Raw genomic sequence first — 14,422 nt, forward strand, 5'->3', positions numbered from 1 at the left:
CTTGATGAGTTTGGCAATGGGCCGTGGATTCTTATTATTACTTTTACCTGATATAGATTTTAAAACATTAATGAAGAAAGCTTTTTTCCCCAATTTATCAATTTATCAGATGATACTGGTTTATTATGCGTACTTACTAAAACATGAATCGACAGGAAACAATCAGAAATTTATTTCTTAAATTGAAGTACATGTTCGGTCTGATTAGCATGCGTAGAATTCATTGCAAAATAGTTTGAGGGTGTTTTCCTGCTCGATTTCTTCTATGGTCGTTGGCCGTTTCTGGTTGGTTCATCTCTTTGATTAGTAAGGATATTATGCTTGTGTAGTCTACCTATCAAAATGTACCCTGATGTACACCTACAAGGAAGAAAATTGAGAGTGGGGACCTCAATTATGGGCTCCCAGTTTTGATCTTGTTATATCACAATGAGTATACTTATCACATTTCTTGCAGTAAGAAAATCTCAGCGAAGTCAGTCGTTCAGTTCTGGTTTAGACAATAAAAAGAAAAAGAAGAAGATTAAGGGAGATATCAGTGAAGAAAGTGAAGGGGATGATGATGTCTTGGTCACACCTTGTAGTAAGTTTTAGTTCTTATGTGAAAGGGCTGAGAGCACACATTGAAATAGACGATGAGTCAACCCTTAAAAGAATTAGTTTGTTTCTGGCAATTTAAGGAAATGTCTGATCTACTGCTTTTCAATTGCTTAGCAGACAACTTTTCAAATCATTGCCTGCAAGACTCTATTTTTAACTAGGAATTTTAATAGAATTTTTTTTATTTTCAGCTCTGGAAGCAGAGGAGGGGTTAATGGTGGGTTCTGATGTTTTTAGTTTTAGAACGCCCAAAAAATCTGGTCAGATGGCTCAAAAAGGTAGGTAACATGTTTAATTGTTTTTGATTCTCGAGGATCATAAGAATAGAATCCCCATGCAAAGATGATCTTAGCCTTGGATACACAACAGGGCAAAGTCTCAGTGGTGGAGCTTAAGGGGAGACAGAGGGGCCACCCCCCCTCGCAACCTCAAATAATTTGCCCTCCCTCCCTTTGTCGGACTGCAAAGTTTCATATGATTCAGTTGCTTGTTTTTTTAAGCTAATTGATTGATTTAATTCTTTTTGGATTTTATTTATAATATTCATTTGAGAGATTTTTAAGCTTTTCTTGTCTCACTTTCTCATTTGTTTGAACGAGTGACAGTATGCTTTGTTTTACAGAATTTAAAAAAATCTTACTTAAGACTTCTTGTCGTTTTCAGCTTCTGAAGCCAAAACACCAAAAAGTGCAGCTAAAGAAAAGGAACCCAAAACTCCTAAAAGTGCTTTAAAGACACCAAAATCTAAGAGTACCACTCCTGGAAAGAATGCAAGGATTCTCGAAGATGGTAAATTAAACTCTTTGTTTGTTTCATTTAATGGTCAAAGGAATAATACTAGTAAATGCATTTAATAAAAGTAGTTTGATAATATTTTTGAGAGTTATTTGGTGGCAATTATTTGAATTCTTGAATGTTGGAACACTATCGTAGAAATGTTGATATCTCTGCTCAACTTACCTATGTGGACTCTTGGAAAAGACACTGACTTGACAAGCCTAGTTGAAGAGTGGCATTGAGATTGAAATGGAAAGAAATATCAAGATTTTGAATTTGCATTCAGTCACTATTAATTTTATTTCTTTCTGTACCTCATGGATGTTTTTTTCTATCCTCTTGTTTTTTAGTTGAAACACCAAATAAACCTGGTAAATCAGGGGAAGATAATCAAACCAGAAAACCCGAATCTATGACACCATACAGACTTCGTAAACGTAATGCAGAAGGTAAGATAAACCTTATGTATCCTGGCTCAGGGGATAAATTTTCTTATTGGTCACAAAATCTACTAGACTATTATAAGTTAAGGTAAAGGTCACAAAATAGATAGAATCTTCAGGACTTAGGGACGCACCATCATGCAAGGCTCTTCTTGTTACTAGACAATTTTTTGCTTTGACTTAAGTTGAATATGCAGATACTCTGAGCCAAATATTCATATATTTAGATTTTCACTTAAGTGAATGGTATTTGATAGAATGGTATTCGATAGTAGAAGTTTCATTTCGTGATTTTGCAGGAGATTCTTCGTCAGATAACAGTATATCTAGTGAAAGTGATTCAGATAGCGAAACAGAAGATAAATCAACCAATCAGAAACCAGCTTCAGGTCGTAGCAGACAAATTGTTCATGGTGAAGATATGGTAAGATATTTTCACGATTCTGGCAATATCAGTGCAAATTTTTGCTTTCAGCGTCTCAGATACACATAAAGAGTTTAAACAACCTCTTTACAATCCAAGGCCAGCTACATAATTACGCAATATATGCCAGAGCAGTACGTAAACCAGTCGAAACCAAGTGACGCCACACAACATTAACGTCTTACAATCTTAGATAAAATTACTTGGAGTTCGGGGTTTATTTCATTTACACTCAGGGTTCAAAGGGTTAATAGAATATTAATTGTATTTTCAGACAACTAATGCAGAAGATTATTTCGACCTCCATTCAGAAGGGGCTGTAACATCAGATAGGACTTTATCAAAACTAGAAACACCAAGATTAGATCATGAAGCGTTGAGTAAATTATTAAAAAACGTGACTACAAGTCATCCCAAACATACCAAGGAAATGTTAGAAGATCATTCTTCACAGTTCTCTAGGTGGATGTTCAATATGTGGTAAGTTCTTTGGAATCAACTGTATAATTGATGCTGCATGAAATCAGGAGATCAAAGGAAAATTGGACACCATTGGGTGGGTAATAAATATACTGCAGCCTGAAAGTTGGAATATATTGAGTTGAAGTAAAGTGAATAGTTGAAAGAAAAGGGTGCTGCAGCTTTTCACAAATATCAACTGAAGATGGCCCAACAAATATGACATTTCAATGCGGTTCTCACTCCGTCATCAGGAATATAATGAGAGAAATACATTGAAAGGTATAAAGCAATAAATATTCTAGAAGTATCCATCCATAATAATTGTCTTATTTATGTATAAAATTATGTTTTAAAAACAGATACAAATTTGTTAACGTGTATAGAAACAAAAATAGTAAGTAATAAAAAGCAAAGAGTAAATTCTCAACAAATTATTTTGAGTATGATCCTTACATATAATATATTTATTATTTCAGCAATGGTTTTAATATATTGTTATATGGTTTGGGCTCTAAAAGGGCTTTATTAGAAGAATTTCGTAAATCCCATTTGGTAGAGTTTAATCATATAGTGGTCAATGGTTACTTTCCTAGTCTTACCATTAAACACGTAAGTATTATATTACAGTCTTAAAGGCATTTTAAAGAGGTTTTCTAAAACATTGATTTTTTAATGGGGACTCTGATGGCATTGTTTTGCACCATTTTAATTTTAAGTTAGATGTATATGTATATGGTTTTTCCAAATCGTGCGTTTAAGATGTCACTATTGCACTGGTCCGTATACTTATACATACATATGTTAAACTGCACGATTTTATCGGGAACAGAAATGTTCGGATAAACAAGGCTCCACCGTATATCAGTAGCAGCTTTTACGATAGAGTGAAGGGTTAACGATATTGTTGTTATTATGGTTTTTGTAGATATTAAATATAATAAAAGAAGATATAATAGATGTACAGGACACTTTTAAATCACCATTAGATCAGTATGAATATATCAGAAAATATTACGAGGAATCCGGTGAGTAATCAATATAATAAGAATTCCGTAACAACCCTTTTTTCTTTCTTTTAGGTTTCATTACCAGTGTAATCTTACAAATTTTCTTACATAGTCTTGTTCTAATGATGCTATTTTTAGCCAATTGAGTGTGTAATATGTTTCTACATTTAAATCAAGTTATTTTAATTACTGTGGAAAGTAGTATAGATTGATATAGAAAATGCTTTAAGCTGATCGTAGAAATTACCCAAAAAATTCCCTGTGTTCTTATAAGCTGCTTTCTATAGAATAGACATTGTATTTTGTGAAAAGGTGTAATTGATTTCTGTTATTTGAATAATATTTCATATATTTTGTTTTCAGAATATGAAGATTTTTATATGATAATACACAATATAGACGGAGCAATGTTAAGAGCAGAAAAAGTCCAGAATATTTTAAGTTTATTAGCTCAGATACGAGGTTTCCACATTATAGCCTCCATTGACCATATTAATGCTCCTTTAAGTAAGTTTTAGCAGAATCGATGAGCGATACTTATTGACCTTTTTAACTAAATGTTTCAGAAATCCTTTAAGTAAAAGTTTGTTAGAAAACTTAATGACAAGATTTTTTAAGAGTGCTTACACCTACCATTTGATAAGATTGCAAAAATGGTAGTCATGAAGATCTTATTATGTTCAATATTCAAAACCAGCTGTAAATAGTCTTGGATAAAGTCTTTAAATGGCATTTAGTAATTGTAAGTACGATGTATAGACACAGCTTTATGGAACAACAATCACTGGTTAAAGTTTAACGTTGCATAAAACTTTGACCAGTGATTGTTGTTCCATAAAGCTGTGTCTATATAAGGTATGGATAATATGCAAAAGATAACTGCCAACAGATGTGGGTATGTACCAGAGACAAAGATTATTCCAATGACCATTATATTTTAACTTTGTAAAATATGAATATTTTCATCTTTTGATCCTGTCTTTATTAGCTCTATCAGGTGAAGAAGAGTAGGATGTAAAACTCCATTCATTTCATTTGATGTTTCTCTATTTTAGTTTGGGATCATACAAAATGCAGTCGTTATAATTGGATATGGTATGACTGTACGACCTATATCTCCTATTCCTCGGAAACATCCTATGAGAACTCTTTATTAGTACAACAATCTGGAGCTCTAGCCTTAAGTTCTCTCACTCACGTTATGAAGAGTTTAACACCTAATGCTAAGGGAATATTTTTATTATTAGCTAAACATCAGTTAGAAAATAAAGACAACAGTACTTATATAGGTAGGTCTTCTGGACATTTCAGGGAGTTGCTGTGGCTCAGTCTATTTTAACATGGTTTCCCCTTGTCAGTGATGCAGGTTGGTGGGGCTTACATGGACAAATTTTTTAGCTATTAAGATGGGACAATAACCAAGGTCCTGTGTGCTACAGGACGTTAAAGATCAATCTACAATTAAAAACCAAAAAAAGAAAAGGCTGCTCTGGAAAAATTTCGATCGGCAAAATCAGGTGTAGAAAAGTGAAACATCATTTCATTTTAACTTTTGATCATTTCAAATTTCCATTCATTCTGCCACTCATTGTCAGTAATTTATGTCAGTCAGTATTGTACCATTAATCATTTTGCTATAACTGTTTCAGGGATGTCATTCCATGATTTATACCAGCGATGTCGAGAATCGTTTCTAGTTAACAGTGATCTAACACTAAACGCTCAGTTAATAGAATTCCGTGATCATAAACTCATCAGATCAAAAAAGGTAAAAGTTATTAAAATCTGGGGATATTTGGGTTCCCTCAGAGACCCTTGTTGCTTAAACACTGATTTGAAAATCTACAATTCTTTTGCGTCTTAGAAGTATATTCTTACTTTGATTGGTTGTTATAGCTTTTTGTGTACTGAATTGTTAGTGGAGTGCAGTGGAGAAAATGTAAATTATGCAGCTTATAATTGATTATGAAATTTGATAATCAATAATCGAAATTATACATTTGTAGAGATGATAATCGATTATTTCGATCATTTTATCCAGCCCTACCGACACTCTTAGTAATACTCTTAGTAATATGACGTACGTATATGGTCCTAGAGCATGTCGGAATACACACTGTGTACTGTATGGTTGTTTTGCTATTTTTATTGCCAGAGTATACAACTAAAAATGGCAAGTACAAAAAAGAACAATTTTAAGGTTATTTCTTTTATTGTTATTATACTTGTAGAGTTATGATGGTGCTGAACATTTGTTGATACCAATTGACCCTGCTACGTTGGCTGAATTCTTAGACCAACAAGCAGATAGCTGATGATAGCGTACAAACATTGGAGTAAGATTCTATGGTTTATAGAACCAGAAACACATCTGAGTGAATCACATCTGAGTACAAACGTTTTCAATTGAATTGCCAGGGACTGTTATTAGGGTGAATAAACATCGTTGGAAATGAAATTTTTGTACCTTTTCTAATAAATTATCATTTCCATGGTGGAATAAATTTTTGATTCCTTGACCCTTGGATTAACTTATATATTTTTACATTTAATTGACAGTTGTCAGCTGACTCATCTGTATTGCAGCTTGAATTTTTTTCATGAAGATTTTGTTTGCTGCAAGATATATTATTATAAACAGAATTATTATCAATTTATATCAAGAACTAAATGATTTACTACAAACATGACGGTAATGATACCTCTCGATATGGAAAGTTCAATCAGTAGGCTAGAAGAGCAATAATGAATAAATGCTGTTTTCTTTCGTAAGACTGCAGAATATGGCAGTATAGGAAAATGGCTTATAATAAAATACTAGTAATCAAAATTAAATTATTTATTACAAACATCAAACATTAATGGTTTGTATTCAAATGTCAAAGGCACATATGGTCCAATAGATCATCTAAACTATTAACAAGAAAGGATTATGAATGGAGGATCGCAATAAGGTAGTCTTGTATTAGCCTATAGGCCTACTTATTTTACATACCTCACTTACAGAGTAAGTAACGGTGCCAGTCTCCCGAGACTGGTGGTTCAAATAGGGGGTAATGTTTCATTGGCAGCGCCAGTGGGGGTACATTTGCACCCTTAGTAAGTTTATACTCACCCCGTTGAGTCTGTCGCCTATTTGAACCTTCATCTCCAGAGGCTGGACAATGTGCAGTGTAGGGACTACGTGTAGAAAAACTTTTCAAGTGCTAATGTCGTGCTCCAGTACATCTTTACAGTATCAAGTTATAAGCGAAGTTCGTTGTAACTTGACAATGTGAAGATGGCTTAATAAAATATCACTGATTTGGACACACTTGAGCTATAATCCAACCTTGGTAAGCAGAAACACGTGATATGGTAGAGGTGACCTTTAAACACATTTCCCGCCAATTGAAATGCTGACGTAATGTTTTCCAAAAGCTTCGCACATCTGCTCTCCCATTTCCCGACTGAATTCGCGATTTTGCTGATTATTTCGACTGTGTAAAATGTCGCCGTGTGCTCTACGAGTCAAATAATCCATGGCAGACATTCTGTTTAAGAATGGATCTTGATTTCCTACTTGACCTTGACCTTCTGGTCGTTGAGTTGGTTGAGAATCCTGGCTGTTTTGTTGATGATCCGGCCTGGAGTCTTGATCAGGATCGGTATCGAAGCTGCCGCCTGGTGGAGGATTCCCTATTCTTTGTTGAATCAGATCCCACTCCCCTTCAGTGTATGAGTCAGGAGGTTGAGAGCCACGCCTTCTGCTCGACGGGTCATTTTCATCAGACGGAGGACGTGTGGTTGACGATGGTGGTTCTTGTGTGGTTTCTATTGTTGTTGGACTTCTGGTGGTTGTTGTTGCGCTGCTCTCAAGATTTTGAATCAAAATATGGCGAGCCCTAGATCGATAATGATGGCGCTCTGCTTCTCCCTCTGAAAATAAATATATTTTTATTTCTGTGAATATTCTTTATAGTCGTATTTACTCGCCTTAAAATGGCGACATGTATATAGTTTCTAGTTAAAACGCAACAAGTCACTTCAAAAGCATAGGCGAATTGGCCGAAGGCCTGTTGGTGGAGTATTTTTCCCGAATTTAACCTGTATTTTTCTTTGTTTTCGGGTTGTCGTCCGATATGTTTCGGCGGATTTTCTTTCAGAACTAAATTATTTTTACACCATCAAAGTGTACTCTAAATGTTGTAGAGCGCATCTGGAATCTCGGCCGTTCATGCATTCCTTACTCGACGGACGGGTAAACATACATAATATAACATACATAAAGCAAGGGCATTGTACAACCAGTTATGTGTAACTGTAATGCCTTACCGTTTCGTGTCATTTCATCTCGTATTTTTATAGCTTGCATTGAGCAGCTGTGCTTCCGAAAAAAAAAAAGCGAAAAGATGTCTTCTTACCCGATATAAAAGCTGAAATCAAAATAAAAGCAGTTATCCAACACAAATGATCCATATTTCTTGATATCGTCTTGTTATATTATGTGGTATAATATGTTATTCAACTTGTTATGAGAAAACTGTGTTATTATGTGACGTTTCGAGGTCGTTATTGCCATAAATATTATTCCTGCTTATCGCTTCATCTTATTTACAAAACAAGTCTGTGTAGAAAGATTCAGGAGGTAGACTATAAAATATTTATGTGATATAATAAACACGACTTCTTTATATGTTGCCAGTACTGGTGAACTGATCAGTTTTCACAGAATTAGATAAAGGATTCTCATAAAATGTCAAACACGATCTGCGTAGTTTATATACAAAAATCACAAAATAAAGGCAGTCATAAAAGGTGCCTGACCGCTTTAATATCACTATCTGCTTGCTTGTTATAAACCATATTTTGGATGAATTCGTATGAACTAGTCCTTTGGCACAATTTCGGCATCATTGAGTCATTGGCTTGGAAAACTATTTTTTTTACGGTAGGCATATATAGTCGCCTCAATATAATATAACCATCTGGCAGAGCTCATTTTCAACTATCCTTATTACCTTTCGGAATGAAAGGTCTGCGTCTAGTTCTCCTGCAATTCACCAAATAGGCCCTATGCAGATATTTTGACACGATGTTAATGCTGAATTAAAGAACCTGGGGTCGGAATCCAATTCTGAAAAGTGACACGATTAGCTTAAAAAGTTTTAATTAATATTCCCTAATTGGTCCATAAGAACTTGAATATTGTTCTCTTTCCCAATTTTTCTAAAAATGTCGGCTACTGTGAACCAAGAAAGGGACTGGAATATTATCTCAGCGATAACTACACAGTCTTAATTTTGTAGATCGTTTAAACAATCTGGCAACACCGCTTTTAAATACATAATCTGGCGGTTCGACTTTTATCAAAGGGGGAATACTCTTGTGATTTTGTTTACTTAGGACTCTAAAGAAAAATTAAGAAAACACAGGATTTTCTTTATCTTATCGTAAGTATATCTGAAATTTCTGGGTAAACTGCAATGTGACTTATTCTTTTGCACCAGATGCGATCCATAACATGTGCTCTGAGGCAACTTTGGCCGTTAAACTGTTAAATTTCTATTTTATCGATGTCTTAATCAATTTTATCATTTATTATGGAGGCCAGAGGAGGGTCACTCAATGAACTTCGTACAAATGTTATCAATAAAGTTATAAATGGTAACTCTGCTATAACTGTAGGCCACAAATTGGAACAGATTGCTTACTATGCCTTGCACTGAAGAGTTACTGGTGCTTAGTTTATTCTGAAAACTTTTTTATATTTGTGTAAAGTTAAAGAAGACCGATTAACTGGTTTAATAAACACATAAATTAAAAACATAATAAGACTGAAAACCAACACCCTAAGAGTTGATAATAATAAATTGACTACATTCCATTATTTTTTTGGTATAAACAATAAGGTATAGAATTTAGTCCACTTTTTAATTTTTAAAGAGAGTGACAATACCAGTGTCATTGAAGAAGTATTAGGCAACTTCCTCATTTCAATTAAAAACATAATAGATGCAATATCCTAGACGAATCGAAGTTAAGGTTTCAATCAACATATATCCATCAGTTGAAATCAATATTTAAACTCCACTCCAGCATCCCAAAACTACACATGTCAAGAAGTTGCTGCATTTGAAATTGTGTTTGTGGGCTAAGGTGTAGATAAGCTTATATTGTGATTTGTTTAAAGAATAAGCTTACAATGAAAAAATACTTTCACTGTTAAAATAGTGCTCAATACATCAATTGCAGAACGATATAGAAATACCGCTGTTAAAATAGTACTCAATACACCAATTGTGGAGTGATATAGAAATACCACTGTTAGAATAGTGCTCAATACATCAATTGTAGAGTGATATAGAAATACCACTGTTAGAATAGTGCTCGATACATCAATTGTGGAGTGATATAGAAATACCACTGTTAAAATAGTGCTCAATACATCAATTATAGAGTGATATAGAAATACCACTGTTAGAATAGTGCTCAATACATCAATTGTGGAGTGATATAGAAATACCACTGTTAGAATAGTGCTCAATACATCAATTGCAGAACGATATAGAAATACTAAAACAGAACCTAAAAAACAACATGTTTTCTGTTTTAATATTTCTAATGAAAAGCCTATATAAAGGAGTTGCTGCTTTGAAAATTTAATTTGTCAAAAAGATCTGGAATTAGAGTACAGGTATATATATTGTCATTTGATGAATAAATGATTCAGCTTAGAGTAGAGTAATAGAGTAACTGAGAATTGTCTCTTATAATAGCTTTTTCGCTTTATCTTTATTTTACACAATACAGGTAGACTATAAACTATTAAACATGTACCTGGATGGATATAGAATTATTATGTCATTAGTGATAAATGATTTTTTTGATACAGTAATTAAATGTGAAATAATTATAAAATGCTGCAGGTGAAGCAACATGTGTAAACTTTTATTGTTTCGTTTACAGATTTTTTCTTTCCCATTTTATTACACTTATATATTACAAATTTGGGCCCATCAGCTTATTTTTTTAAAAATATTATTTTCATCTTTTATATCAAATAGAGATTTATTAATTTATCAACAATGAATACATTTTGACACAAATCTTGATAGTGTAAAAGGGAGCAATGGTAGCTCAGTCAATAGTACTGCTTTTGTACCTGAACGTATAGAATTCAATCCCTGCGTTGTTTCAGACATAACTTTTGGAATTTTTCAACCTGGTCTGCAGATCAGACAGAATGGCATTGAAAAATATCCAGTTGTTTGTATTAGAGGGTGAAAGCCAACACCGATCTGTCTCTCGGAAGCACTGGCACTGGCATTAGAATTTGTCTTACCTTTAGGAGGATTCAAACCCACAGCACCATATCCCATAGCAAAAGACAATCCGACTCACTACTGACTGAGTTGTTCCACTGTTGGATGAGACAATAAACCAGGCTCTGTGAGCTACACGCTGAATATTAATATTGATGTAGTTTGATGCCACCGTCCTTGTGAATTGTCCTCATTATACACTGCATGACATTGCCCCTCCCACATCATCAGCCCATTGGGGTCCATAATATACAGAAGTAAACATGTATGGAAAAAAGGGCACATTTTCTTTTGAGTTGTTACTGCTTAGTTAGATTTTGATATGACTCTTTTATTTAAGATGACTCTTTTATTTCAGATGACATCTGCTTTAACCAGTTCCTTCACTCTCTCACAAAATGCCAGCACTGGAGAGGACAGAAAATTGATTGGTTAAAGCAGAGTTAGGTCAATAGGTTATTTTGACGAATGTATAAGAGGCCAGTCTTTAGACCCTAACTGAAGTGGCTATATTGAAAATGAATGAAAGTTTGGTCTAATCTTAATTAAACTGGCATTAATATTCTCTCTATTCAGTAAACCCTCCAGTATATTCTCACAGTATAAATAAAGTATATGACATTGGTTGACTGTGGTAAAAAGTCCATTAATTATATAATATCTATTGATTAATGTGGAACTTTATCTATTCCATTGTAGATTGTATCTGCAATTAATGCATTAAGTATTATGTCATAATGAAAGGGAACTGTAAACTCGATATTCCATGAAATGAAATATATATTGACTGTGTAATGAAATACTGAAGAAATATTTAAAACTGCAGTTCATACTATAAAAGTATTTTATGTTGGTATAAAATGATGTAGATTTTTCATATTATCAGATATTCACAGGTAAACTGCGATTGTTATTAAATGAAAAGTGTCAAAATGACAAAACTTAGTCAGAATTTTTGACCTCGATTCAGACAAATACATACTAATTGACAACCTTGCTATAAATATCTCTCTGAGTTGAAGGGATAAAAGTCAACACCAAGCAGATGTTCAGTAGCACTTGCTGTTGCATCAGAATTTTTTTTCCTTCACCTAATCACCTAGCAGGTAACAATGTCATTCTCTGTTGATCCATTGTGTTTACACAATACTTGGGTTAATAGTTCATATTTTCACTTTGAATTTCATGTAAGTGATAGATATAGTTTGGTTTTTAAAAGTAATGAATAAGGACTGAAAGGAATTGTAAATGTTTTGTGGACAGTGACAGCATCAATTTGCACAATTCTAAATTTTTGTCAGAGGCCTGTGAAAAAAAAAAGATTTATAACATCACTCAAGGCCCTTAGATATTATCAGCAGCTTTTGCAGTAGAGACGTCAAATGTTTAGTTTTACTGAACCACAGACGTCTGACTAAAAATTGAAATGATGCAAATAGCTGGTTTGTGTGTCCTTCTACCTTGATCTCATAAAGAGTTTAGAAACTCTTAACAATCCCTTTAACTTACACAGTACTTATATATCATTTTTTTTTATATTTCCCCTTTAAATGGATTGTGAAGAGGTTTTCTAAACTTTTTATATGTATCGGGAACACTGATATCATCGATATGCACCATTCCAATTTTCTTGCAACTCCACTAAAACTAAGTGTTTTATGACGTCGCTGTTACAAAAGCTGCTAATAATATCTAAGAAATTTGCGATAGTGACGTCATTAAAAGCTTAGTTTTAATGGTTTTATCAGAACCACTGACATTTGATTGAACATTTGAACTGTGCAAATTGATTTGTCAATGTCCCAAAAACACATAAAATATTAAGAAAATCTCTCTCAATCTCAATCTCAAAGATATTGTGTCTAAATTGTCACTATAAACAGGTTTGAGGCAAGTAATGTCATGCATCAGAAGGTTTTAATAATCAATGCAATAATAATATTTCTGTTTTTAAACTATTGTAATTTAAGTTGGAAATTGTTGGTTAATCAAGCAATTTTTCTCAGTCATAGACATTTAAAGGGGTATTCCGCTTTTTTGTAAAAAGTTTCATTATCACAAAGGTCATAAATTTTACCTGATATTTTTTCTAAAGTATATTATTTATATCTATATATCTTCTTCATCAAACTGAATGTGTTTTAAAAGGGTTAATTTAAAACGAAGAGTACCAATTGTTAATTAAGCAGTTTAACCTAGTTTTTGGTGTTGGGCTTTATAATGGCTCAATATTTTCAGTTGAAATCTATAGAATACATAGGAGACATATTTCTCTACAATTTGGTGTTTATTTTAATAAAATCCGTAAGCTGACAGTAGTTTTCTAACAGCTTCCAAAATGCATAACGAACTTAAAAACCTTATGTAAAATTTTTAAATATTTTTGTTGTTTAAATATACGTATAAGAGTCAAATGAAACAAGTAAATAAAATCTATAAGAATTGTATACATGTATATATATGTGTATAAAATATGACCTAAGATATTATCAATATTTTATTATAGAAATTCCACTAGAAACCTGAAAACTGTTGTGTTTATCATATAATTTGTATGGTACATTCACTTCTATCCACCTTTCTTTCTCTCTCATACTCTCTCTTGAGTCTAGCCTATTGATTTTCTGTCTTGATAAAACTAACACAAAACATGACGCCTTTCCTATTTCCCTGTGTAACTGGCATTGAAGATCCTTGCTTAGATCAACTGTTGAGTTTTAATTATATCTGGCAGCTCTTTATTCAATGTCACATGTTTGGTTTGGAAGGAACCTGATTTTTCTTGTATTCTGGTGATTTTTGAAGTGGATTTTAGACTAAGGGTTTAGATCTGTAGTTATTCTTGACAGTTTTGGAAAGAATCCTGATTTTTCTTGTATTTGATGCTGTGGACTTTTTGAATTAGATCTGTTTCTACAGCAAGATATATTCTGTACGGTTGTGGAAAGAAACCTCCGTGAAATAAGCTGTAGACAAGTGGATTGTAGATTAATTGGTTAGATCTGTATCTGCAATCAGATTTATTCGGTTATTTAGCACAGATTTGATGTAAATAGAGAACTTATATTCAATCGAAGGTAAACATTATTTTATTATTTTGATTACATGGAAAAATTTTATTATTTGGCGCATCAATTACAAGGGATGCAAATGAAATTGAATTTTTTTGCTCCACATTAGGCTAATAAGGCCAAGCAACCATGCAGTGTGCAATGAGGGTAATTTTGTTGGTACATTAGCATTAGACTACTGTCTTTCGATTTCATTTTGTTGAAGAATCCTCATCCTGATGCACACATGACTTGTCACATTTGCAATGACACCTCCTTTGGTCTAAATCACTAATAGGTATTAGGGAATGAAAGCTGACAACAGGCCAACTCGTGGAAGCACTGGCACAGGCAT

General features: G+C 33.4%; 2 protein-coding genes across 2 annotated transcripts; one reads left to right on the forward strand and one right to left on the reverse strand.

Moving 5' to 3' along the window:
- Positions 1 to 556: 556 nt before the first annotated feature.
- LOTGIDRAFT_161593 (hypothetical protein) lies at positions 557 to 6,028 on the forward strand (the record flags this gene model as incomplete). The annotated part of the gene is made up of 12 exons (XM_009057444.1): positions 557 to 659; positions 792 to 878; positions 1,264 to 1,389; positions 2,120 to 2,244; positions 2,349 to 2,378; positions 2,519 to 2,724; positions 3,183 to 3,315; positions 3,632 to 3,731; positions 4,077 to 4,220; positions 4,769 to 5,002; positions 5,363 to 5,481; positions 5,945 to 6,028. 12 exons carry the CDS (start codon positions 557 to 559, stop codon positions 6,026 to 6,028), a joined length of 1,491 nt encoding a protein of 496 aa, XP_009055692.1.
- A 509-nt stretch (positions 6,029 to 6,537) lies between these two features.
- On the reverse strand, positions 6,538 to 8,296 carry LOTGIDRAFT_232582 (hypothetical protein). The gene is made up of 2 exons (XM_009057445.1): positions 8,117 to 8,296; positions 6,538 to 7,631 (listed from the first exon to the last, which is right to left on the reverse strand). The coding sequence occupies exons 1-2, from the start codon at positions 8,169 to 8,171 to the stop codon at positions 7,084 to 7,086; spliced, it is 603 nt and encodes a 200-aa protein (XP_009055693.1). The 5' UTR covers positions 8,172 to 8,296; the 3' UTR covers positions 6,538 to 7,083.
- Between the last annotated feature and the right edge of the window lie 6,126 nt (positions 8,297 to 14,422).

The sequence above is a fragment of the Lottia gigantea genome (genome assembly GCF_000327385.1).
Source record: "Lottia gigantea unplaced genomic scaffold LOTGIsca_30, whole genome shotgun sequence".
NCBI classification, from domain to species: domain Eukaryota; kingdom Metazoa; phylum Mollusca; class Gastropoda; family Lottiidae; genus Lottia; species Lottia gigantea.